At 50.2% G+C, this 26701-nt stretch overlaps 1 protein-coding gene and 1 long non-coding RNA gene across 3 annotated transcripts in view; one reads left to right on the plus strand and one right to left on the minus strand.

The window, feature by feature from the left end:
- Positions 1 to 977: 977 nt before the first annotated feature.
- LOC138240789 (uncharacterized) lies at positions 978 to 7273 on the minus strand. Of its 2 annotated transcripts, none has more exons than XR_011190031.1 (2): positions 6944 to 7273; positions 978 to 1403 (listed from the first exon to the last, which is right to left on the minus strand). It is a non-coding gene; the product is annotated as an uncharacterized lncRNA (long non-coding RNA). The 2 variants fall into 2 exon arrangements; XR_011190030.1 differs by having other exon boundaries at positions 978 to 1406.
- Positions 7274 to 8296: 1023 nt separating this feature from the next.
- Positions 8297 to 26701, plus strand: part of slc13a4 (solute carrier family 13 member 4) — a 38686-nt gene continuing 20281 nt past the window's right edge. Inside the window, exons 1-4 of the mRNA XM_069192009.1 lie at positions 8297 to 9040; positions 20357 to 20485; positions 24007 to 24143; positions 25520 to 25701. Of these exons, the coding sequence (XP_069048110.1) occupies positions 8903 to 9040; positions 20357 to 20485; positions 24007 to 24143; positions 25520 to 25701 (586 nt within the window). The 5' untranslated portion in view covers positions 8297 to 8902. The remainder of the gene's footprint in view (positions 9041 to 20356; positions 20486 to 24006; positions 24144 to 25519; positions 25702 to 26701) is intronic.

The raw sequence follows: 26701 nt of genomic DNA on the forward strand, positions 1-26701 counted from the left end.
TGGTGGTCTGTAGCACTGGGGAAGTCTTTTCTTCCTGAGGTCGAACAGTTGTTAGTGAGCGAACCTCCATGTCAAGCCCAGAGAGCTGGCTGCCACCTGGTGGACAGGGGACGATGCTGCAGCTGTCTGCGTTTTGCACCGAGCCTTCCTTTTACTGCCCACATTTTACGGGAGCTTTTCTCTCCTTTAAAAGGGAGTGTGATTAAAGAAGGCACCGACGTACTGCACTCCTTCAAATGAGAAGCTCTGGAAATATAAAAACCATGACATGTATATTTCAGGGTCAGGAAGAATCAGCGTTGACGAGCGCAATTCAGACCGCGATGAAAGTAGAATTTCCGCAGCAACATGTAAAACCTCCAGTTCACAGCACGAAACAGAGGACATTTCCAGGTCTGCGCAGCGCCATGTTCTGTGATTCAGAACCAGGCCAACGAGAGCTCCTTCTCCTAATAACCCCCCTCTCTGAACTGGCTCCATCCCTCTCCTCTCCTCCCCACTGAGAGCTGGTGTGTGTGAGAGGACTGGAGCATCATCCAGGTGGGGCTGCACACTGGTGGGGGTAGTGGGATTCCCCCTGACCTGGGAAGCTCTGAGTGGGGTGTCCAGACAGGCGCTGTATAAGTGTAAGGGTGATTATTATTATACAGTAATGGACTCTCATACTGTGGTATTATAAAGTAGAGTACGGTGTTGTACTGGAGTACCAGTCATGGCCTCCTAATAACCCCCCTCTCTGAACTGGCTCCATCCCTCTGCTCTCCTCCCCACTGAGAGCTGGTGTGTGTGAGAGGACTGGAGCATCATCCAGGTGGGGCTGCACACTGGTGGGGGTAGTGGGATTCCCCCTGACCTGGGAAGAGCTGGGAGTGGAGTGTACAGAAAAGCACTATATAAGTGTAAGCAATTATTATTATTATTATTATTATTATTATTATTATTATTATTATTATTATAAGCAGCCCTGTGACAAGCAGGCTTGTGAATCCAGCTCTTTTACTCCAGCAGAAATATCGCTCTCAACTTCCAGACGGTTTCACTGACAAATACTGCTCACTGGTTGACTCTGCCTGCAGATCAGGTTGGAACATTCCCGCGATGAAATGTCTGCTGGACAACCTGTCCTTATTCACTCGTCCATCACAGTCCCTCTGTCAGTACAGGGACTAGTGAGCAATCGCTTTGAAACAGTCTGTGCGTGATGAAGTATATGTAACTTCAGTGACTGGGTGTACATTGGACAATGTCTGCTGGGCTTTCCCTGCATGGCTAATTCTGCAAAAACAGTTGAAGCTGCAGCCTCAGCTTTCCCAGGAGTCTCCCCTCCAGGTACTGGCCAGGCTCACACCTGCTGGGCTCAGGGGGGGGTTTGTCAGCTGGGAGCTGCTGCAGGGGGATTATATCTGCTGGTGAAGAAGAAGAGGAAGAGGATGAGAAGGGATCACGAACAGGATTGTTAATGCGTACAGGGGAGGAAATGACACTGCAAATGAATGACACCTGAGTCTGACTGAACTTGGCTGTTGTCATCTCTCCTGAACTTTGGCTACAAACTCCATTTAGTGGGTTACAAGACCAAACCAGTTTGAGCAAAACCTACAGGTTGAGACAATTTTGTGGGACTATATTGGCCCCCCTAAATAAATAATGTGAGCTCTGAATCGAGCGATTGTTGTAAAAAATAATTGGCTAGTGTTTTATGTAAGGCTCTGCATGGCTTGGCACCTCAGTACCTGTCTGAACTATTACTGCCCTACTCCCCACCTCACAACCTTCACCTTTCTAATTCTGCTCTCCTTACTGTCCCCCAAGCCCGTCTACACTCTATGGACGACAGGGCCTTCTCCTGTTATGCCCCCAAGCTCTGGAACTCTCTGCCCAAGGATATCAGAGAGTCACCTTCTCTAAACTCCTTCAATTCCAGACTCAAAACCTTCTTCTTCAGAAAAGCCTTTACTGAACTGGTTCCATTCCTCACCCCTCTGCTCCTACTGTACTCAGTACCAACATCCACGGTCTCCTCTGTGTGCTGTCATTGTGTTTTATCTTGTGTATTCTTTTTATTTATTGTTATTGTCATCCTGTAAAGCGCTTTGAGAAGCCTCCTTTAAAGATGCTATATAAAATAAAGACGCTATATAATTTATTATTATTATTATTATTATTATTATTATTATTATTATTATTATTATTATTATTATTATATAATTTCATAGTGATGGAAAACTTATATCACTGTACCAGTTAGTGTGTTTAGACACCTGTAAGCTATCGTATGTTATACAGGAGCCTCCAAATATATTCAGTCCTTGATGAACCAGATCTACCTTAGTTGTAAATCTTCAAGGGTGTGAATAAATGTAGAGACCACGGCGTACTGCGCCTCTTGAAAAGAGACGTCGTGGACGTTATGTCAAATAGAGGACTGCGATTGTGGGTTTTAAAGCACTCGGTCGCAGCCTGCTCTGCGTTTTTGTGTTTCCCAAACTCAGCCAGTTTCTGCCAGGCGACTGAATTACTGTGTACGTTCGAGTGTGATCAACGCACTACAGTACAGGAGACGCGTTACGTCGTGGTTTGTTACTGAAACTGAAGTAACGGCTTCTCGCCGCTAGATGGCGACAAGCGACCAGGCACATCTGCTCACAGCTGTCTCAACATCCTGCTGATTTCCGTCCACGTAGAAAACAGGTCAAGACTGTGCGTCTGTTTTGCCCTTTTCTTACACGTTTTGTGTTCATATTTTGGTTGTTCCTGCCAGCTGAGAACGAATTTCCGTTTACAGGGACAACTAAGAGAGGCATTTATACAGCCGCGTTTCTACTGCAGCGATGTCTAACGCCGCAAGTACGACAGCGCCATCCCCGTCTGGGGCTCATAACGGCTCTCCAATCCCCCGCTGGGAATCGGGAGTCTTGTTCGCTTTTCCGTGCTGCTGGCTCAGTATGAAATGTCCTGCGTTTACCCTGCACAATTGCAGTGGTCAGCATTGCTGTCTGTGTGGAGTTTGCATGTTCTCGCTGTGTTCACGTGGCTTTCCTCCTGGACTGCAGAGACATACTGGGTTGATTGGCTTCTGGTTGACCCTGGTGTGTGTGTGTGTGTGTGTGTGTGTGTGTGTGTGTGTGTCCTGTGATGGAGTGGCCCTGGTGTGTGTGTGTGTGTCTCCTGTAATGGAGTGGCCCTGGTGTGTGTGTGTGTCCTGTGATGGACTGGCCCTGGTGTGTGTGTGTGCGTGTGTGTGTCCTGTGATGGACTGACCCTGGTGTGAGTGTTTGTGTCCTGTGATGGACTGGTGTCCACCCCCCGCGACCCCAGAACTGGATAAAGCGGGTAGAGATTGACCGCATGGTCTGTCCTAACGATAAACCAAAAAAGCTGGAGAAACACGTGAAGACAGATCGGATTGTTGTTCTCACTATCCATAACAAGGCTGTGTTTAATCAAGCAGCCCTGAGTCCAAGCCAGAAACCCGAGAGCGAAGATCTGGAAAGAGAGCCTTGTTGATCGTGCTTTCCACATCCCGCCTTTATCAGAACACCAGCGCGTTGCTGTTAAGGGCTGAGGCGACACGGACTGGACTGTATCCCGGCTATTTCTTCGAGATCCAGAACCTGTATAGTGTCTTATATAGCTTTCGAATAGCTTTCGTTTCCTAGATATAGCGCCTTGTTTTTTCGAGGACGTGACGTCACCCAGCCCCCCCTGGGTCTCGTTCGTTTGTGCCGGTTTGTACCGTTGAAAGTAACTTCCCAGCTTCTTTCTTGCCCGAGATATAGCGCCTTCTTTTTTTGGGGGGGTGACGTCCCCCCCGACCCGGTTTGTGTCGCTGTAAGTATAGTTTACGCTGCTTTCGTTTCCGAGATATAGCGCCTTGTTTTTTCGGGTAATCACGTGACCATCTACAAGGAAGTTTACAGGTACCAACAAACTCGGTACTTGAGCTCCTGATTGTGATGAAGACGATGGGGGCAATTTGTTTTCCGAGTCTGTCTGGTCGGGGGGTGCTGGATGTTTCAATATATTTCAATATAGCGCCGTCTTTTCCTGGCTGTGACGTCACTCTGTCACTCTGTGACGTCCAAAACAGCAAAACAGATCTTCCAGTTGTGATCTTTTGATCGGTTGACCCAGACTTTGCAGCCTTTACACGAATAAACAAGTCTTATATTTAGGGAGGAGTTACTATATTAGTTCATTGGGTTACGTGTTTTCTTTTAATTTTTAACCATGTTCTCGAAAATGTATTGCTGGTGTACTCCTTTCACTGGTGAAGAGACACCAGTTTCCAAATTACCGCTGGTACAACACGAGAGCCCATATTCACATTTTTAGGCATTCGTTTCAAGATCGATATAATTTAACAGTAAACAGCAAAACTGAAAGCACGTGCATAATAATATAATGATCACAGACTTTACATTTCTATTCATTTCTGAAGTACAAAGCAGAAGGTGTTTCCCCTACTTTAAATATACGATAACAATTGTTCAAATACCACGTATTCATTACAGACAGCGGCGGAGACAGTTATATTGCAAATAAAAAACGTTTTTATTTCGAAGAGTACGGGGCATTGTGAATCAATAGAGACGTTAAAAAAATAAGCCGATGTAGTTATTTTGCAAATAAGTAAAGCATTAGATTCTCATAGACAGTAAACACGCCGATCCACCTGGCGCTGCCGGCTTGAACAGCTCTCAGCCCCGTGATTGGCTAAACCCCCGAACAGCTCGGGCCGCGATTGGGTGAAGAGTGAGAATCGACACTCTGATTGGCTACAGCGCCACAGCGGAAGTTCTGTGTGTACCGTGTGTGCTGTATGAGCAGGCTGGATATACAGTAACACATCCATTGGTTTCCAATCACTAATCAATCTAAGAGAAGTCGCACTAAGGTCAAATCTGAATAGCAGACAAAGAATGTCAGGGCATCCACAGCGCGTTCACGTCTCCGATAGCATGTCACGATAGGAGTGCGCGCATCACGATCACATCGTGACACCCATCGCGACTGGCGCATCGCTGTCCATATATCGCAATATGAGATACTCTGACAAAACGCCCCCGCCCCCATGTCGCAACATGGAGCCCGCATATCGCGATATGGTCCACCCCATGTCGCTACACGGAGTCCACATATTGCGATATGACAGACGCCCCCACGCCCATGTCGTGACATGAAGCCTTTATATCGCGATATGAAATACCCCAACAAAATGCCCCGCCCCCATGTCGCGACACGGAGCCCATATATCGCGATATGAAATACCCCGACAAAGATCCCCCGCCCCCATGTCACGACATGAAGCCCGCATATCGCGATATGAAATGCCCAGGCAAAACGCCCACTCCCCCATGTCGCGACATGGAGTCCATATGTTGCGACACGTCCTATCTGGGTATGTCATGTCCTGATATGAGAACTTTGTTGCGACAGCGGTGCCAGGGTGGCATTGAAGCAAGGCGCCGGTCGTGATATACACTGCCGCGATATACGTGCCTCTATCATGGGGTATACATATACACGGGGTCTCTATCATGACGTGCTGCGGAGGTCTTGTCGCGATGGTATCCCACAGTTACGCGTTTGGCAACAGCGTGACACGGTAGGGAAAAAAAAGGAAAACGTGCTTTAGAAAATAAATTCAGAGATCTTACAATCACGGTGATTTTACATACATTACAAATACAGGTTCATGTCATAGATAGTTAACTTGTCGGGAAGCGTCATGTCTTAGTATTATTCACATCTAAGGAGGCTCATATGTTTATGGATATTGATTGACAATGTTAAGGGTGCGAGCTAAACAGTAACAGAGAGCTTGAACTGGGCAGACGGGGTCACTGGAGGCCAAAGGCACCGTGCGTGGTCACGCGATCACCGGAAAAACAAGGCGCTATATCTCGGGAACGAAACGCAGCACTAACGAACGAGGCGGGTTTCCTCGTTTGTGCTGTCTGCAGGGGGGGCCAAACTTCACGGAGCTCTGGGAGCTGGGGGAATCAGGTGGCCGGTGTACTGACACATCCCAGGCCCGAGGAAGAGGCCCCGTACCCGCCTTCGGCGACGCTCCGGCCGCGCCGGGACAGCTCGCTGATTCTGAGCTGGCGGGCGGCGAACAGCGGCAACAGAACAACAGACCCGAGACGGGTATCCTGTCGTCGAGATTGATTGATTGATTGATTTTCTGACACAAAACGACCGTAAAAGGTGGAGCGACGGGCGCGGCATGTTGTTTTGCACAAAATTGCCACAAAAAAAAAGGCAACACAGATCTTTCAGTTTCACGTGTGCCATCATATGATAAGCCTTTAAAACAGGATCTAAAAACAGCTTCCACAGGCAAGCGGCGCTGTTTAAACCGTCCTTCCCGCTGCTCGGTACTGAGTCTACTCCCTGAGAGCTCTGCCTGGCCGTTATCAAACCTGGTGTCACTCTGGATTTTGGACTTTTGCCTTTTGACTTCGTACCTCGCCTCTCGATTCGGACTGTGTTGCCGTGTCTACCAGCGACTCCTGCGGCTGCACAGGATCCCTATCCCGTCATCAGGCTGTCCTTACAGGTGGTAATTAACTTCAGCCTGGGTCAACGTGAAGCCCCCGACCGGGAGAGGCGAATCGCCCTCCCCCCGCCACCGTCACGGAGACACGGCCTATTCCACGCAAAACCGCGAGCTGACATAGGACCCCTCCCCCCACGCCCACAGCTTCGCTCCGCGACGTGATCTTTTCGTGCGCGACTAACCTCGAGGACTAATATAGGGTCTGAGCGCCGAGCTCGCCAAACTGAAAAAAACGCCGGAAACTTTATTTTCTTGTCGCAAATAAATACAGAGAATCACAAAATGGAAATCTTCACATTCACACACACACACCAAAAACAGTAGATTTGAAACCATCTCGTTAAGTTTTAAAAAGGGCAACAGTCACGTAATACTTACCTTTTGAATCCCGTCCACGAGAAAAAAGACAAATGCCTTTTTTTCCCTCTGTGCGTAATAATCAATACGGTAGGTTTATAAATTTCGGTCCCATGCGCGAATCGACGCGCTACCCGAAAAGAGGCACTAATGACACCCCTTGAGCGGTTTCTCGGCCAATTGCTTCAAGACGGCGATGAGTTTGTGGTGTCGGAAGATGTTATTTTCCTGATATAGTCCCGTGACCGATGACATCATAATAATAATAATTGCTTACACTTATAGAGCGCTTTTCTGGACTCTCCACTCAAAGCGCTTTACAGGTAATGGGGATCCCCTCCACCACCACCAGTGTGCAGCCTCACCTGAACATGTTTAACTGAAAGGTTCTGTGTGCACTTTTTTCCATTTTCGATTTCGCCAATCGCTGTCCAGCCGGGTATAAATATGTGTTTTCCCTCAAGGCGCCCTAATGCCAAATTAGATCAACTCTAAATTATCTGGTCCCAGCGGCCTTAAAACGATCGGTTCCTGAAAGGGTTAAATACCCCCCCCCCCGAGCGTTTTAAACCGTCCTATCGCTTTAACTCGCGTGTGATGTAAACTACCTGCCACGGAAAGCGAGTTTAGAAAAACTTTTCCAACAAAAAAAACCCACAGAGCAACAATTCGCTGCCCCGTTTTGTGAAGCGAATCGTCATATTGACGTTGATCAATAACTCCCCACCGGCCCACGCGAGAGTGTGCTGTAGGTGTTCGCCATAGCTCCTATCAACGGGAAAGGATAATAAACGTCACGTTATATAGCGCCTTTGAAAGGAGCGTCTCGAAGCGCTTGACGATGGGTGTAAAAACAGCTGCAGACGGGTCACCAGCGGAAGGAGACGCAGCAGAAGATACATGGTCATTCCAAATGGAGCAGACACAGGCACGAATTAAATTAAAAACATCTCTGAGAAGAAAGGTCTGGGGTCTAGATTTAAATACACTCGGGGTATGGGACTCTCCGGTTTTCCTTGGGGATAGAATTCCAGAGTTTTGGCGTGACCGATGTCACTTACCAATGACTGGAAATATCGGCGTAAGATGTGTACCTTCCAATATATGTGACCGCTTACTGTATATAGTGTCGTTTTTGTGTTTGATACGCAAAATAACGTCAATTCTGCTCTTGGGGTTAATCTTTTAAACGGAGCTCAGTCTCCCCCCGGAGTCTTTTCATTCATAAATTGGTGGGAGTCTCGCCCCGCCCCTAGACGGGCCCGAAAAGCACGCTTCGGAGCTCTGATTGGCAGGCGAGCGACCAATCAGGCGGCGATACCAAAAAAAAAAATCTCGCTCTTCTTAGCCCAAAGCCTATAAATGAGAAAAGGCTGAGGTGTTTTTACGACATAAACACACACAAAACAGCGGAGACGACATTCCGGATCCAATACAGGTCTCGTTCCTGGAGGGTTTTAGGAATCAATAGCGTCAGACGGAGGGTAACGTGGGCCGCTGTGGGTGACAGATAAGAAACTGTTGACAGAAGCGATTAGCTCCCTCAGAAAGGGAGCCTCAGCTAGCGCTATAAAAGGAGGCTGGGAGTCGGACCCGGGCGGAGTGGAGCGGGAACCGCAGCGTGGCGCAGAGCCGGTGTTTCACCCGGGACTACCGGCGGACGAGAGGAGAGAGGAGAGAGGAGAGAGGAGGGGAGGAAAAATCACGAGAATTAAGTGTCGACAGGAGCAAAAAAAATAATCGCTACCCTCCCCTCGCTTCGACCCCGGTGGCAGAAGACATACAAAAACGGGACGGCCCGGTCAACGCCGGAGGTCAGACCAGAGAGGTCCGTCGCCCGAGCCGGGGAAAGGGAAGCCGAAGGAGACGCAGGGAACACGGGGCTTTTTTTTTTCTTTTTTCCTGAGAGGAAAACAGCCAAAACAAAACGGGGAACAGCCGCCTTCGCTGCCGCCGCCGCGGTCTCCAGATCGGGCCGAGATGCACGAAAGCGCCCAGGTGCGACCGGGATCCGGGCGCATGGACCTGCCGGGGAAACTGTGGGCGGCGAGGAAGATGCTGCTGGTCGTCTTCATCCCGCTGTCTCTCCTCCCCCTGCCTCTCATCCACCCCAGCAGCGTAAGTCAGCTCAAACCCGAGTCCGCCGACCCTCCCTAACTCTCTCCCTCCGGCGGCGCGCACCGCGGCAACTCCGCCGCTGTGGAGGGGTAGAGAGGGACAGCGAGAGATCACGCGTGAGCGTGTTTCCTGCTCCCCTGTCCCCGCTCCTGAGGCAGATCGAGCGCAGAGCTCTCGATCTGACTTTTATTAATGCCCGACGAGGAAAACTCGAGGTCTCCCCCCCCCCAGTAAAAGTCGTGTCTGCGCTCCGGCCACTGAGACCGGCCCAGGTGAAATCCTGGCGCAGTTGGAGGAGATCAAAACTGATTTCTAAAAGCAGCGATGGTGCTGGGTTTTGTAGAGTGGGCACGGCGCGTTCACTCCTTTTCAGGGGGTTAATCATCATCATCAGGGCCGAAACGCAGTTGTGGTGAATCGCATCTAGCTGTGATCTGAGGATCTGATCCTTTTTTTACTCCCGTTTGACAAATTAACGAGCGACGCCGAAGCGCACCAGAGTTTCGCAAGGCGTGTGTCGGCTTCTGCGAGACATGATATCTCTTGATTTCATGGTGGTGGTGGGGGCGGGGGTTTCAGGGCACACATTCGACCGATGACCGCTTATCGTGCGTTTCAACAAAGCAGGGGGAACCAGCACCCCGGTCCTGGAGTCTGGGTTTGACGCCAAGCACCTGCAGGAGAAGTCCTGAGTGTCAGAACTCCTCTCAATCCGGCGTGTTAACTGAGATGTAAACAGCAGGGAATCAAAATACTCACCCTGGGCGTGTCCTACACGGTGTCACTCCCACAAAGGGCGTGTCTGCTGGAACACCACGCCCACTGTGGGTGTGTTTTGTTCGATGCCCCTCCCGTTGTGGGCGTGCCTGGGATGGAACGGGCTCCCAGAGGACAAATAGAAGAAACAAGTTAAAGTCTAATAAATTAAGTCGCCAGCCGGCACCAGTGTTCCAGTGTCCCAGTGTTCCTGCAGGACCAGGGCTGGGAACTACTGCCAGTGAGCAGGGATCGTCGTCGTTGCCCTATTATTAATTAACAATCAATTAAACTGAATTAATAGGATCGAATTGCTTTACTGGAAAGTGCCAAAAAAGTGATGATACATAAGTTAATATTACAGTATAATAATAATAGAGATGTCATTAATAAGTACTTATTAATTATTAATACTTACTTGTTAATTTTAATTAAATAATATTATATTAATAGTAATAATATACAATATAATGAAAATATAAATAGTATATTAATAATATATTTAGTAATGCTTATGTATTAATCAGTTGTTAATATAGATGATGATAATAATAGTATCATCAACATCTTCCTCTGTCAGGGAGGATTCCTGTCTGGTTTCAAACGCCACATTGTTTTCCTTCCTCTGGGCTTTCTGTTTTCATTCCCAGCACGGTTCCCGAGATATCCCTCTGGGAAGGGCCAGGGCTCTGAGCAGCAGATTGTATTCGCAGGGGATTGACTGTAGTGTCTCTCCTCCGACGGCCCATTCCAGGGAAAGACACCTGGGAGGAGTCCTGCTCGATCCCGTGTTTCCCTAATGGGGCAGGACTGGGCCAAACGTCAGCCGCTAAAGAGTCGCCTCTACCTTCTTGGGGGGCTTTCCTGTCCTGTATGATTATACTTTTATAATTTCCCCCCTGGCCTTTACCCCTCATGCCCTCCTAATAACCCCCCTCTCTGAACTGGCTCCATCCCTCTGCTCTCCTCCCCACTGAGAGCTGGTGTGTGGGAGAGGACTGGAGCATCATCCAGGTGGGGCTGCACACTGGTGGGGGTAGTGGGATTCCCCCTGACCTGGGAAGAGCTCGGAGTGGAGGGTCCAGACAGGTGCTGTATAAGTCTAAGGGTGATTATTATTATACAGTAATGGACTCTCTTACTGTGGTATAATAAAGTACACTGTTGTACTGGAGTACCAGCCATGGCCTCCTAATAACCCCCCTCTCTGAACTGGCTCCATCCCTCTGCTCTCCTCCCCACTGAGAGCTGGTGTGTGTGAGAGGACTGGAGCATCATCCAGGTGGGGCTGCACACTGGTGGCGGCAGTGGGATTCCCCCTGACCTGGGAAAACCATATTTTATGTAGACCCAGACAGCATCTTTTACTGTTGTCTTTGCGTTTACCGTTCCTGGTAAGTGGGGAGCGCACGCCGACAGGACATCTGTAACGAACAGTTCTTTCCGGACCCTATGCGGACGACACAGTCCGACGGAGTGGGGAAACACTGGGGAAACGTCATGCAGGAAAACGGGGCTGAAGACAGGGGGGCGTGTCCAAGGTGCGCTGGTGCACGGGGGAGGTGTGGCCGAGGAGAGTAATCCTTAGGGAAAATCCAAAACACACGAGTAAGTCCAAAACCAGGAGATCCATCAGAACAAGAATTAAAAACCACGAAGGCCGGGTCGGAACCGGCGGACGGGGAACAGGAACGGGAACGGGAACGGGAACCGAGGTTAAAACCTTAACGGGACCAGGCGCTTCCAGGTCCCAGACTCGCACGATATGGAAATCAGAGCAGAGCCCGGAAGAGCGTCAGCGCCTGGCTTTTAAGGTGGGCTGGGAATGGGGCGCAGGTGCATGGAATGAAGTCTTTAGTGAAAGGGCTGGAGCACCCTTAAGGAGGGGGGACTATAGTCGTGACAACATCCCTCTGGACCTCTGGACGTATCAGTGGAAAAAGTTCTGGAAGTTTCTGGGGGGGCGGGGGAGGAAAAAAAAGTCACGCTTAAGCAGGGCAAGAGCTAGTTCTCGGTGTGCTCTGGTGCGCTGAGCTGTTTTTTTCCGGGGGGTGGGTGAAAGTCATCGGAATGCGCTGGAAGCACGATTTGCAACAAGCAGTCCAAAAGGACTTTCTGAACAGTAAACAGTAAAGCAATTGTTTCAGCCTGGGCTTGTTTTTAGGTGACGGAGGGAGAGATTAACGCGTGTTCTCTCCCCCTCTCTCTCAATTCAATTCAATTCAATTCAAGGTGCTTTATTAGCATGACCGCTGGGTACAATCAGTGTTGCCAAAGCAAATAAAAATAATACAATTAACAGGGAACAAGACAAAAAATAGAAGTAAAATAAAATCTACAGACATGTTACAGACATTTACAACAAAGACATATTATAAAATATTGACATATACTGTAGGCGGCTGGAGCATTACTGGGAGACGGACTCACTGTTCCTCAGGCTGGGACAGGAGGTCACACACTGTATTATTATTATTGAGAGACAGGCTCACTGTCTGTTCCTCAGGCTGGGACAGGAGATCACACACTGTATTATTATTATTGAGAGACAGGCTCACTGTCTGTTCCTCAGGCTGGGACAGGAGATCGCACACTGTATTATTATTATTGAGAGACAGGCTCACTGTTCCTCAGGCTGGGACAGGAGATCACACACTGTATTATTATTACTGAGAGACAGGCTCACTGTCTGTTCCTCAGGCTGGGACAGGAGATCACACACTGTATTATTATTATTGAGAGACAGGCTCACTGTCTGTTCCTCAGGCTGGGACAGGAGATCACACACTGTATTATTATTATTGAGAGACAGGCTCACTGTCTGTTCCTCAGGCTGGGACAGGAGATCCCACACTGTATTATTATTATTGAGAGACAGGCTCACTGTCTGTTCCTCAGGCTGGGACAGGAGATCGCACACTGTATTATTATTATTGAGAGACAGGCTCACTGTCTGTTCCTCAGGCTGGGACAGGAGATCACACACTGTATTATTATTATTGAGAGACAGGCTCACTGTCTGTTCCTCAGGCTGGGACAGGAGATCACACACTGTATTATTATTATTGGGAGACAGACTCACTGTTCCTCAGGCTGGGACAGGAGATCACATACTGGGCTGCCAGATCAACTGAGTTCCCTCCTCCCTCTCCCAGTAGGATTGGGACCTGTTGTGGTTTTGGCAGGTGTGGGAACTCTCTCTCTCTCTCTTTCGTCTCAGCGACGGAGATCAAAAACCTCCCTCGCCGGCATGACAAGCCAGAAACGCGGACCGACGTTGCGCACGGAGTTGAGCCCGTCGCAAAGACGTGCGACAAGTTTCGCTTAAGGTCGTGAGCAATATTAGTGGGGGGAGGGGGAAACGGGCAACTTGCAATTGGAATTACAGACAATGCTCCGCTAAGCCCAGTATTTTAACCCCGTTCAGAGTGAGGGAACACAGGGGCAGCTCCAATACAGAGACAGGGAGGAGAAGGGAAACCGACATGGGGCGTTTTTGCTCGATATGTAGAGCTAATCTCCGTGAAGGTGGTGGTGCGGAAGAGCTGCTTGAGATCGACATGTGACGATCCCTGCCGGGCTTCTTTTCTTCGAACGAACTAACCCCTCCCTTCTCAAACCTACAAAGCCTTTCCGGCCTTATTTTATTTATTTTTTTGGGACAAAGGTCCCCCGAATGTAACACCGAGAGGAATGTCTCCCAAACACGGTCAGTTCACAGCTTGACCTCGCTCGAATGCCTGGAAGCCGAGGTGAGAGGAGGGAAGGAGACTAGGGAACTGTGCCAGGTTTATGGAAAACTACCGCGGCCCCGGCAAAAAAGGTGAACTCACACTTTAAAAAGTCCCCCGTCTGCCTCGCAAATATTGTTTTACAAACGCATGGAAGACAGTGAAGCAACAGATAGGAGGCGGTCATTCGGTAGTTTATCATCCTGAACGAGTGGCTTTGTTAAAGGTTCTTACAGAGGGCAGACTGCAACAGACACCCACAACCCTTGGTGTAAAGAGATACCCTCCCCCTCGCCGCTTCGGCTGACTTTTATCCACGCCTTTCAAATCCCGAATCGCGTCGCTGCAAAGTCTGCTTCTTGTCCAGGCTCAAGAGCCTGCGTTCTTTTTAAACGTCTCGGTGCACAACCTGACACTTGAGAGATTATTCCATCTGCATGCGTCATAGTCTGGGCTAGCTCAGTTACCTGAGCGACTCAGTTACAAAACCTCAGTTTTTGTTAAAAACACATCTGAACTGATTCATCGTGGCGCCTCACCCTTTTGGGGGGTCTGACCCCCTTGTTTGGCTGCAATGGCGATGCTGCTGTATACTGGCCCCTGCTTTGTCTGCGACGTCTACAAGGTGAGGTGTGCGTGCGCACCTAAAGGTGTGGAGCAGGAGTGGAGAAGGTGGGGGCTTCACACTGGTGGTGGTAGTGGGGTTCCCCATAGCCTGTCAAGCGCTTTGAGTGGAGCTGTGTCCCCCTGCAGCTCCCAGCTGGCAGCCCCCCCACTGGAGCCCAGCAGGTGTGAGCCTGGCCAGTACCTGGAGGGGAGACTCCTGGGGAAAGCTGAGGCTGCTGCTGGGAGAGGTGTGAGTGGGGCCAGCAGGGGGCGCTCACCCTGCGGTCTGTGTGGGTCCTCATGCCCCAGTATAGTGACGGGGACACTAGACTGTAAACAGGCGCCGTCCTTCAGATGAGACGTCAAACCGAGGTCCTGACTCTCTGTGGTCATTAACAATCCCGGGGTGTCTCTCGACAAGAGTAGGGGTGTTACCCCAGTGTCCTGGCCAAATTCCCCCCTGGCCTTTACCCCTCATGGCCTCCTAATAACCCCCCTCTCTGAACTGGCTCCATCCCTCTGCTCTCCTCCCCACTGAGAGCTGGTGTGTGTGAGAGGACTGGAGCATCATCCAGGTGGGGCTGCACACTGGTGGGGGTAGTGGGATTCCCCCTGATCTGGAAAGAGCTCAGAGTGGAGGGTCCAGAAAAGCACTGTGTAAGTGTAAGCAATTATTATTATTATTATTATTATTATTATTATTATTAATAACGGGGAGGCTGTGAGTTAAAAGCCCAGGTGTGATACTGTCATCGATTCTACATCTGCATCTCTCCATCCAGCTGTATAAATGGATCTGGACACGACCTGCGACCAGTTCCTCGGTGTTTCAGCATTTGATAAGTGAAGTCCCGTGTTCCTTGCTGATCGCTGACCTGTATTTTTCTCGTTTTCCTTGTTTATCGCTCACCGCTTCATCTCTAGTGCAGATGCACGACTGATGCTATTATGATTACTGTTCACGCAAATCGTAAAAATGCCCTAAAAAACCCCAGCAAAATACGCTACCTAAAATATTCTGGTTTCCTCCCCACAGAAAACTTTTTTTTGGTTTGTTTGTAATTGATTTATTGTTTAAATAACGTAATTAGCATGGACTAGGGGCATGTGGCATTCCTGTTCTGTATCCCATGAAATACTGGATCTCTATCAGGGCGGCACGTGGGCGCAGAGGTGAGCTCTGGGGCCCTGGGTTCAAGTCCGGGCCTGGGGTGCTGTCTGGGTGGAGTCTGCATGTTCTCCCCCGCGTTTGTGTGGATTTCTCCCTACGGTCCGCAGACCTGCTGGTGGGTTAATGGGTTTCTGGGAAAAACCGGCCCCTGGAGTGAGTGTGTGTGTCCTGTGATGGACTGGCCCTGGTGTGAGTGCGTTTGTGTGTGTGTGTGTCCTGTGATGGACTGGCGTCCTGTCCAGGGTGTACCCCGCCTTGTGCCCACTGCCTGCTGGGATAGACTCCGGATCCCCCGTGACCCTGAAGTGGAGAAAGCCGTAAAAAAAATGGATAGGTGGCGCTGAATTCATGACATATGACGCGTGTAAACAGTTCAGAAGGGGGCATCTCTCCTATCCTTCAAACTCAAACACGTGCTGTCGTACTTCTCGTCCGATATTTCATCCGTTGTGCGGTAGTGACTCCGCTCGTTCGCTTTCCGCGGCGCCGAAGATTTCAGCCAGAAAAACAAGTTTGTTTGTTTGTTTTTTTACTCGGAATCCGTCATTACAGCTAATCGAAGCACAGACGCAGCCGGTTTCGGAAAATTCCTGAGCCGGTCACCTGGCGTCCCGGTCAGGTTTCGACACGTCCCCCCTGCCCCAGCGAGGGCTCGGCCGGCTCCGGGGTCTCCAAGGTATTTGAAGATCAGGGGGGGACTTCAGGAAGCTCAGATACGCACGGCTGTGGAAGGGTGCGGAGCTACAGCTTCTCTTTGACCACTTCTGCAGTTCTTGTTTTTTCTTTCCGCCGCTGTCGTGCCTTCACTCAACACAGAAGGAGAAATTCAGCGGAAAATAATAATAAAAAAAAAACTTCGAGCAAAGACGGCGTTTTAAGGGCGGCCAGAAAAGACAGGCGCTGAAATTCTCCGCGCCCGCTAATTCTGCTCGGGATTAAAAACGAGTCAGCGGACACCTGTGATGTAATTCACAGCTGGGGAGACCTTGCACCGCGACGCACACGGCTGATCCCACCCAGAAATAAATGCCTTCTCTTCTCGCCTCACGCGTCCGTGACGCGCAATCAGGCTGGGGAGTGGGTCAGGTGTGCTCCCGGCCTGAACGTGTTTGCAAGATGGCAGAACCTCCAGCCGGCTGAAGCAGGTTCCTGATGAAGTACCTCTGATGGACTCTAGATCCTGAGATCTCACTTGTAGAAGCAGTATTCGGCTCTCTATCCACTATGAAGTTCATACTCTTCTGTAGGGGGTATTTTTTATCGTCTGTCCTTGTTTACTGGTACGTTAATGGCGCGGCCGGAGCGCCTGCGTAATCTTCAAACGTGACGCCTACGAGAAGGTGTAATTAAACGGGACAGTCACCGACCGCACTGGCTCACCCTGGTCTGAGCTCCGTTAATCTGCGCTGCATCAGTGTTTTTCAGAAACCTTGCGGGAAATATTGACGCATAGAAACTTCTTCGACCAAAACGGACGTCTGAGGAACGTCTGAAATGATCGGTGCGTCTTGATGGCGGAACGCTGCCGTTTCAGTGACGCCATGCTGAGCGAAAGCAACATGAAACGGGTCTGAAACCGCAGTGGTTCCAGATGTTTCTCTTTTGCAAGCTCGTGTAAATATGCCTTCTGCGTCTGAGTGGTGGTGCTGAGGGAAATTTATGCCAGGATCCATATCACCCTGCAGCTCCCAGCTGGCAGCCCCACTGGAGCTCAGCAGGTGTGAGCCTGGTCAGTACCTGGAGGGGAGACTCCTGGGAAAGCTGAGCCTGCTGCTGGGAGAGGTGTGAGTGGGGGCCAGCAGGGGGCGCTCACCCTGCGGTCTGTGTGGGTCCTCATGCCCCAGTGTAGTGACGGGGACACTAGACTGTAAACAGGTGCCGTCCTTCAGACGAGATGTAAAACTAAGGTCCTGACTCTCTGTGGTCATTAACAATCCCAGGGTGTCTCTTGACAACAGTAGGGGTGTTACCCCAGTGTCCTGGCCAAATTCCCCCCCTGGTCTTTACCCATCATGGCCTCCTAATAACCCCCCTCTCTGAACTGGCTCCATCCCTCTGCTCTCCTCCCCACTGAGAGCTGGTGTGTGGGAGAGGACTGGAGCATCATCCAGGTGGGGCTGCACACTGGTGGGGGTAGTGGGATTCCCCCTGACCTGGGAAGAGCTCCGAGTGGAGGGTCCAGACAGGCGCTATAGAAGTGTAAGCAATTATTATTATTATTATTAAAGCTTATTGCGGCGGGCCTGCGATAGTGAGAATATCCATTTCGGCTGACCTGGCACTAGAGGCGTCCAGTTGTGGGGTGCTCACTTGCCTATCGATTCTGGTGAACCTACTGCACGTACAAGTGAATTGATGAATGAGTTAGTTAGCCACTCTTTCACGTGGATTTCATTTAGCACAGCTTTATAAGGCTATGTACGCGTTAAGTATAAAAAGCATATATCCAGCAAGTATATAGAGGTATGTACTGTGTACAGAAGTTAATAGAGGTATATACTGTATATACTGTATACAGCAGGTATAAAAAAGGTATATACTGTATACACCAGTTAATATAGGCGTATATATACAGCAGGTAAATACTGTGTACAGTAGTTATATAGAGGTATATATACCGCAGGTATATAAAGGCATATACTGTGCACAGCAAGTTTTATCGACCTTAAAGTAGCGGAGTTTTCTAAAAAAGAAGAGTCTCTGTTGGCCTTTTTTTATAGATCGTGTCACAGCATTTGTCCCATTTGAAGTTTTTGTCAATGATCAGTCCTAAGTACTTGTAGTCATCAAGAATTTCAACAGGCATATACAGTCCAGCAGGTATATAAAGGCATATACTGTCCACAGCAGGTACTTTTGTCTGGTGCGTGCATTCCAGCGTCCCAGTGCTTCTCCAGAAACTCCGTCTGGTGGGCTCCTAATCCCGTAAAGACCCGATTGTGCAGACGGAGAACTTTAATCAGTTTGAAAATGTCACTACCAATCAAGCGCACACGTCAGGTGGCCGAGAGTTCTCCTTTGTTAAATTCTCCAAACAATGTCATTTGTTTCTTTTGGTTGTTTTTTTTTTTAAATGAGGGGAGAGGTTAAATTTAGCCACGTTGCATAACTCCCAAAGCCTGCTTAATGAAGTTCGGAATAGCTTGCCTTCTCTCACAACAGGGGTAGCGCTTTGAATGCCAAGAGTTCGGAGACTGGGGTTGAGGTGCGTTTTCTAAGCTCTGTAAAAATTCCCAATTAGAAACCGCAGTATGTGTCATGTCATACCCGAGGAACATTCAAACAGTTAAATCAGTCTTACAGATGCACGTTTGACTACTTCTGAATGAGTAAATCCTGATTTCACGACAGGTGGCACAGTGTTTCGCTTTGCTGGGGCCCTGGGTTCAAATCCTGACCCGGGGTGCTGTCTGGGTGGAGTCTGCGTGTTCTTCTCATGTTCACGTGGGTTTCCCCCAAGTGTTCCGGTTTCCTCCCTCAGTCCAAAGACGTGCTGGTGGGTGTATTGGCTTCTGGGAAGACTGGCTCTGGTGTTGAGTGTGTGAGGCTGTTCTATGGCATCTTTTTTTTTTATAGAACTGGCTCTGCTCTTTACAGCAAGGAGCTCCACTGTCATGCAGGGGTGTAGAATGAAGATTAAAATGCAAAAACATGAATAAATATTTTAATCTGATACAGGGGGGAGACAAAGTTCTGACGCTCTGTCTTTGAGGAAACTGCAGTGTTTTCGTCTGAATTCCGTTTCTAGAAATGCACAGGTAAACCCGAACTAGTGGATAACTAATGAACGAAGATAAGGGACAGACTGACTTGTCCGGGAAGCCAGATGAATCTTATCGTTGCAGTCAGATAGTCTACAATAGGAACAGAGGAAAGCTGTACTGTTAACATCATAGTAGGCTTAGGATCTGTAGATCGGTTCCAGAACTTTTGTTGGTTGTGGAATAAGCTTATACCCACACCAGAAGTTCTTTAAAATAAACATGGAAAAAATCCAATTTGACTAATTGCTAAAATCTTAGGCTCTGGCCTTTCATTACGGGTAGGATCTGATTCTGTGACAGGATTTTATTAAGCGGTCGGTCAAAGTTATGAAGCCTTCATGTGTCCTCGCTCTTTGATCTCCTGAGTTTTCTTTGTCAGAACAATCACTTTGGATTAAAAGCTGGTTCAGTCCTCGACGTGCATGTCGCAGTGTTCTGAATTTGTACAGCGCCAAAGTCCTGTTCTCCTGGAGCGCGGTCACATAGCACTTAATTGGTCAAGTTCCAGCACTCCTGTGCTGTTTATTTATGGTGCTAACCGAAGTACGCCGGAGGAGAAGGAAATTAAATCAAGCAATCACAGATTTTCAGAAAACTCAGTGAATGTGGTTAATCAGAGCACAGACCCTCACAGGAGGGCTGGGTCTGTAGGGTGCTGTCTTCAAAGCTAGGTGATAAAGTAAAACTGCCACAAGCATGCAATGAGTGTTTGTGAACAGAGAAATCAGCACTAATGAGATAAGAAAATAGCTCATGTTTGGAAGCTTGTAGATCAAAGGTACAAAGATTCACAGGTCGCAACAAAATGTTCTTTAAAACTGAAAACCAAAGACGTTCCATACATAAATATCGGCACCAATATATTTTATTAGATGTGCCGAACACTTTGAACACATTCTGAGAGGTTAGAGAGATCTCCATTGTACGTGGAGACAAGATGCAGGGTCTTCTTGGAACTGCATCCCCCAGAATGCAACGGGGAATGACCTGCCGTTTCTGGTCACCTGACAAAATGGCGGAAGACAATTGGCTGGGTGATGGTTGAAAAACCAGGAAGCTGAAGGTTCCAGCTGGCCGTCCACTGTCTCTCTTGCTCAACAGCAGGCGGTGCGAATAGTTGGTTTGGTCCCTGTCAAGTTCTCGGCTGAGGAAATCTGACTTTTTGGGAGGAATATTCAACAAGTGAATATTCACTGAACTCAGGGGTGATCACATCCGTGTGCTGCTTCCTCTGTACCTTGTAACGTCGAGTGCTTTTAACTGGGACCCTGCTCTCTCTCTCTGACAGGAGGCCTCCTGTGCCTACGTGCTGATTGTGACAGCGGTCTACTGGGTGTCGGAAGCCGTCCCTCTGGGTGCTGCTGCACTCGTGCCAGCCTTCCTCTACCCACTGTTTGGGGTCCTGAAGTCCAGCGAGGTAAACCTCCCTCCTTTCTGTGTGACTGAGACCCCAGGGCCGCGGGTCAGCAGAGGTCAGCCAGGCACAACGCCATCTACACTGATCTACATCTATGTACTTCTGCGGTCAGGAAGAAGCTCAATGACAGAGCACTGGTCCAGTGCGTATGTCTATGTACTTCTGCGGTCGGTAAGAAGCTCAATGACAGAGCACTGGTCCAGTGTGTATGTCTATGTACTTCTGTGGACAGTAAGAAGCTCAATGACAGAGCACTGGTCCAGTGTGTATGTCTATGTACTTCTGTGGTCAGTGAGAAGCTCAATAACAGAGCACTGGTCCAGTGTGTATGTCTATGTACTTCTGTGGTCAGTGAGAAGCTCAATAACAGAGCACTGGTCCAGTGTGTATGTCTATGTACTTCTGTGGTCAGTAAGAAGCTCAATGACAGAGCACTGGTCCAGTGTGTATGTCTATGTACTTCTGTGGTCAGGAAGAAGCATAATGACAGAGCACTGGTCCAGTGTGTATGTCTATGTACTTCTGCGGTCAGGAAGAAGCATAATGACAGAGCACTGGTCCAGTGTGTATGTCTATGTAGTTCTGCGGTCAGGAAGAAGCTCAATGACAGAGCACTGGTCCAGTGTGTATGTCTATGTACTTCTGCAGTCAGGAAGAAGCTCAATGACAGAGCACTGGTCCAGTGTGTATGTCTATGTACTTCTGCAGTCAGGAAGAAGCTCAATGACAGAGCACTGGTCCAGTGTGTATGTCTATGTACTTCTGCAGTCAGGAAGAAGCTCAATGACAGAGCGCTGAACCAGTGGCAAAGCCGCATTTATATCGTTTGGCCTTGATGGAGAGAGCAAATGCTCTGCTGCCGGACAGGAGGACAGATCAGGTTCAAGGTGCTCTCCAGGCAGAGTATGAGTATGAGCGCATCCTAAACCGCAATGAAAGTCAAATGCAACACAGTAACATGTAAAACCTCCCACTTCCATCACAGAATAGAGGAGATTTCCAGGTCTGCACAGCACCATGTTCTGTGATTCAGAACGAGGCAAGGAGACCTCTGGTGAGGTGAAGCGGCCCTGTGGCTCTGTAGACAAGCAGGCTTGTGAATCCAGCTCTTCTAATCCAATAGAAATATCGCTCTCCACTGCCAGATAGTTTGGGCCACAAATACTACTCACTTGTTAATTCTGCACACAGATCAGGTTGGAACACTCTGTGGTGAAACATCTGCTGCACAACCTGTACTTATCCACTCGTCCATCACAGTGCCTCAGCACAGGGACTAGTGAGCAGGAAGGGCCGACTCATGTCACAATTCTCACTAACTCTCGCTCTCGCCCTGTGGAGAGACTGTGGTACTGAAGAACCAGTCCTTCGCATGACACACACACACACACACACACACACACACACACACACACACACACACACACACACACACACACACACACACACACACACCAGGGGCAATTTCCCCAGAAGCTAACTAACCCACCTGCATGTCTCGGGCCTGAGGGATGAAACCCACACAAACGCGGGAAAACATGCAAACTCCCCACGGACAGCGCCCCAGGTCCGGAATTGAACCCGGGGCCTCAGCGCTGCAAGGCAGCAAACGCTGACCCCTGAGACACTCTGCCGCCCAAACGGGATATCCGTTTCTGTCAATTCAGCGGAATCTCTACAGCAGCACGAGTCAGCGAGTCCAGCCAGTTCGCGTGCTTGGATCGCCGAGTCTTCAAAACAGCTGCTATCGCACACAGATTAGCTCTTCCTGCGGCTCTTCCATTCAGGAAAAAAAAAAAACAGCCAGACATTGCACTGGCCAGCCTCTTCTGGGACAACGGCAGCCGATCAGGTTGAAACCTGATTGGCACGGATTGATTTCGGTTGCATCCTGCTCGCAGCCCAGGACCAGATAAAGGATATCCTGGGGGAGTATCAAGGGAGACGATGTAATCTCGGGTCAGATAGTGGCGAGAGCTCAGTAAGCAGGAGGAAACCATGATTCTTCTCCACCTTTTCACAAACATTCCTCCTTCACTCACCATCTTTAAGCGACGTAGACAGTCCCCTTGGTGCTGGGTAATTCTGACATTTCAGGGAACGAGCCGAAGAAACGGGTGCTGTTAAAACTCTGAACGAGCCAGCGGATCAATTAAGGCATCGATCAGCTTCAGCACACTGGGGCTTTAGAGCTCAGCTGGAACCAGAATCGGCAGAGACAGTCTTCCTCCGGGACCAGGGCTGGGAGTTCCCGATCTCGCAGTCCGGGGTCCCGGTGCAAGAGTGATCAGGGTGACGTCACTCTTCAATGAGTGCGAACCTCGGTTCCAGATTAGCTCCGGGACTTCAGCGAGTGTCTGGGTTACCTGAATAGGTAAGAGATCCTAAGGGGAAACCTGCCCCCACGTGGAGGAATGCAATGGGTTTAGCTAAGAGGTTAGACTATATCTTTGCATCCAGAGACTTTGGGATAGGGAGTGTGTTAACATCTCCCTTTTGGCACTCTGATCATGACATTGTGATGGTTGAGATAACTGGTACTGGTATTAAGTTTGGAAAAGGGTTACCTGAATACAAAGAGAAGGGAAGATGTCAATGCTCTGCAGTACACAGCCGGGATGATATTAGCAAGTGGAATATGAGGGAGAAGTTTGTTTTTTCGAACTCCTCCAGAAATAAAAGTCTCCAAACAGATGTGTGTGTTAATATGGACAAAGCCTTAAGTGGTCCCCTTTGCCAGTTAAAATAACTGAACTTTTTCAGCCCAGTTTATGACAGAGACCTCTTATTAGTAATGACAACCGAGACATGACAATAATAATTAATAATATCGTCATACCTCATACAGCGCTTATCTGGACCCTCCACTCCGAGCTCTTCCCAGGTCAGGGGGAATCCCACTACCCCCACCAGTGTGCAGCCCCACCTGGATGATGCTCCAGTCCTCTCACACACACCAGCTCTCAGTGGGGAGGAGAGCAGAGGGATGGAGCCAGTTCAGAGAGGGGGGTTATTAGGAGGCCATGAGGGGTAAAGGCCAGGGGGGGAATTTGGCCAGGACACTGGGGTAACACCCCTACTCTTGCCGAGAGACACCCTGGGGTTTTTAATGACCACAGAGAGTCAGGACCTCGGTTTGACGTCTCATCTGAAGGACGGCGCCTGTTTACAGTCTAGTGTCCCCGTCACTATACTGGGGCATGAGGACCCACACAGACCGCAGGGTGAGCGCCCCCTGCTGGCCCCACTCACACCTCTCCCAGCAGCAGCCTCAGCTTTCCCAGGAGTCTCCCCTCCAGGTACTGGCCAGGCTCACACCTGCTGGGCTCCAGTGGGGGGGGGGACCCGGCTTGTTGGGGTGGGTCAACGCCTGCCTCAGAGGTGGGCCGATCACAGCGACCTTGCGGGGCGAAGGAGCAGACGTGTGACATACCGGCGCGCCCCGCCAGTGAAAGGGAGCTGTGCGGGGCTCCCGTCCCGCGCTGACGGCTTTCTTCTCCCTCTCTCCGGCCCCCCCCCAGGTGGCGGCGGAGTACTGCAAGGACACCACCCTGCTGCTCATCGGGGTCATCTGCCTGGCGGCCTCCATCGAGAAGTGGAACCTGCACAAGCGCATCGCCCTGCGGATGGTCATGATCGCCGGGGCCAAGCCGGGCATGTGGGTAACCCAGCGCCTCGCCTGTCGGGGGGTGGGGGTGGGGTGGGTGTGTGGGTGTGTGTGGGGGGGTGGGGGTGGGGGTGGGGGTGCGTGTGTGTGTGTGTGTGGGGGTGGATGGGTGGGTGTGGTTGTGTGGGATTGTGTGTGGGTTTGTGTGTGGGGGTGCGGGTGTGGGTGTGTGTGGGTGTGATGGGTGGGGGTGGTTGTGTGGGATTGTGTGTGGGGGTGTGTTTGGGGGTGTGGGGGGGTGGGGGTGGATGGGTGGGTGTGGTAGTGTGGGTGTGGGTGTGGGTGGGTGTGTTTGGGTGCGGGTGTGTGTTTGGGTGTGTGGGATTGTGTTTGGGTGCGGGTGTGTGTGTGTTTGGGTGTGTGTGGGTGGGTGTGTGTGTGTTTGGGTGTGTGTGGGTGTGATGGGTGGGGGTGGGTGTGGTGGGGGTGTGTGTGGGTGTGGGTGTGTGTGGGTGTGGGTGTGGGTGTGGATGGGTTGGTGGTTGGGTGTGGGGGTGTAGGTGTGTGTGTGTGGGGGTGTAGGTGTGTGTGTGTGGGTGTGTGTGGGTGTGTGTGGGTGTGTTTGGGTGTGGTGGGTGTGGGTGTGGGTGTGGGGGGGTGGATGGGTAGGTGTGGTTGTGTGGGATTGTGTGTGGGGGTGTGGGTGTGTTTGTGTGCGGGTGTGTGGGTGTGGGTGTGGGTGTGGGCGGGTGGGTTGGTGGTTGGGTGTGGGGGGGGGTGGTCTCGTCCGCTAGGGGAAATACACACCGTTTGTCTCAGAGAAATCAAAGCCTGGAGACACTGACAAACTGCTCCAAGACTCGCGGACGCCTCAGAAAGGCCACTCTATAGAAGTGAACAGACCCAGGTGTCACATTCGTTATCCAGCAGTCTATCCATTTTCTAACACCTTCATCCAGTTCAGGGTCACGGGAGAGCCAGGGCCTATCCCAGGACACACACACACACACACACACACACACACACACACACACACACACACACACACACAGGGCCAGTCCATCGCAGGACACACACACACACTCACACACTCACACCAGGGCCAGTCCATCGCAGGACACACACACACACACACACACACACACACACACACACACACACACACACATACTCACACCAGGGCCAGTCTTCCCAGAAGTCAATTTACCCCCCAGCATGTCTCCGGACTGTGGGAGGAAACCGGAGCGCCCCAGGTCCGGAACTCAACCAAGGGCCCCAGCGCTTACGTCATTGAAGTCAAGGAATACAACCACATGAACAGCCCAGCTGGCTGCGTCCCACGGTTGATCCCACTGAGTGGCACCTCCTCCTCCTCCTCCTCCTCCTCTTCCTCCCTCATTGCCGAGTGTCTGCCTCCCTGCCCGCAGGCTGGTGCTGGGTTTCATGTGCTGCACGGTCTTCCTCTCCATGTGGCTCAGCAACACCTCCACCACGGCCATGGTGATGCCCATCGCGGAGGCTGTCCTGCAGCAGCTCATCAGCACGGGCGTGGCCGACGCGGACGAGGAGTCCGAGACCGCTGACACGCAAGACGACGACGGCGGCGGCGGTAGGTAGACATTCGGGCCCGCGGGTCTCCCGGCGGGAAGCGGGCTCCTGACTCTCGCGCTCGTGTCGTGCTTTCCTGGATGCTCCCACCCTCCACTCGGTGAGGGCAGGAGGAATCCCACCGCCGCCACCAATGTGGCGGATGGACGCTGCGGAATGCGGAAAACTTTCTTTTTTGGGGAGGGGCGGGGATTAGGGGGGGAAAATCCCGTACGTTTTAAAAAATATCCGAACGTTCCTCCCAAACGGAGATTTAAGGAGCAGACAGGAGGACGTATGCCGCAAAATCCAGGGTGCATGGTAATCCTACCCCCTCCTCCACCTCTCCTCGTGAGTTAAGTAGCGGGGTTGAACCAGATTCAAGGAGACGAGGCGTGATTCGTGCAGGGAGCTATATTGGTTTAAATCAGTGGTTCCCAGTACTGGTCCTGGTGCAACCCCCCACACACCTACTGGTTCTCACCCCCTCTCACCTTCGTTAGATAATCAAAAGCCTTAATTGAGCGAAGAAGTTGTTTCGATTGAATATTGGTATTTTGCTTCTAGTCACACGTTAGGGATTTTATCTCGCTTACAGGATGTATCGGTTTAAGCTCCAACATGTTTAAGGGCTGAGAACCGACGGGTCAAATGAATCGGACGATGGTTAAGTCAGCGAAAGGGTTTGATGGTGTAGCTGAGGGCTGGACTGGACCAGAAACCAGCAGGTGTGTGTGTGTGTGGGTCACCAGCACCAGAACTGGGAACCCCCTGCTGTAAACTGTAGTTCACACACTATAATGTGATCATTGCAGCTCCCACTGTCTGGTCTGTGTGGAACAGCATACTGAAAATATTTAGGAAAATATTAAATATGATTCCCCAAAATGTGGCTAATATCCTTTAAAAAGGGAATTGGTGCTATGTTGTTTAGGATGTATTATATAGAGACAGATTTGAAGCTGTATGTGGATTTGATGAACATGTGGGCGTAGATCCGTTCTGAGTTTTATTGTACACTA

Source organism: Lepisosteus oculatus, chromosome 7 (genome assembly GCF_040954835.1).
Source record: "Lepisosteus oculatus isolate fLepOcu1 chromosome 7, fLepOcu1.hap2, whole genome shotgun sequence".
Classification (NCBI taxonomy): domain Eukaryota; kingdom Metazoa; phylum Chordata; class Actinopteri; order Semionotiformes; family Lepisosteidae; genus Lepisosteus; species Lepisosteus oculatus.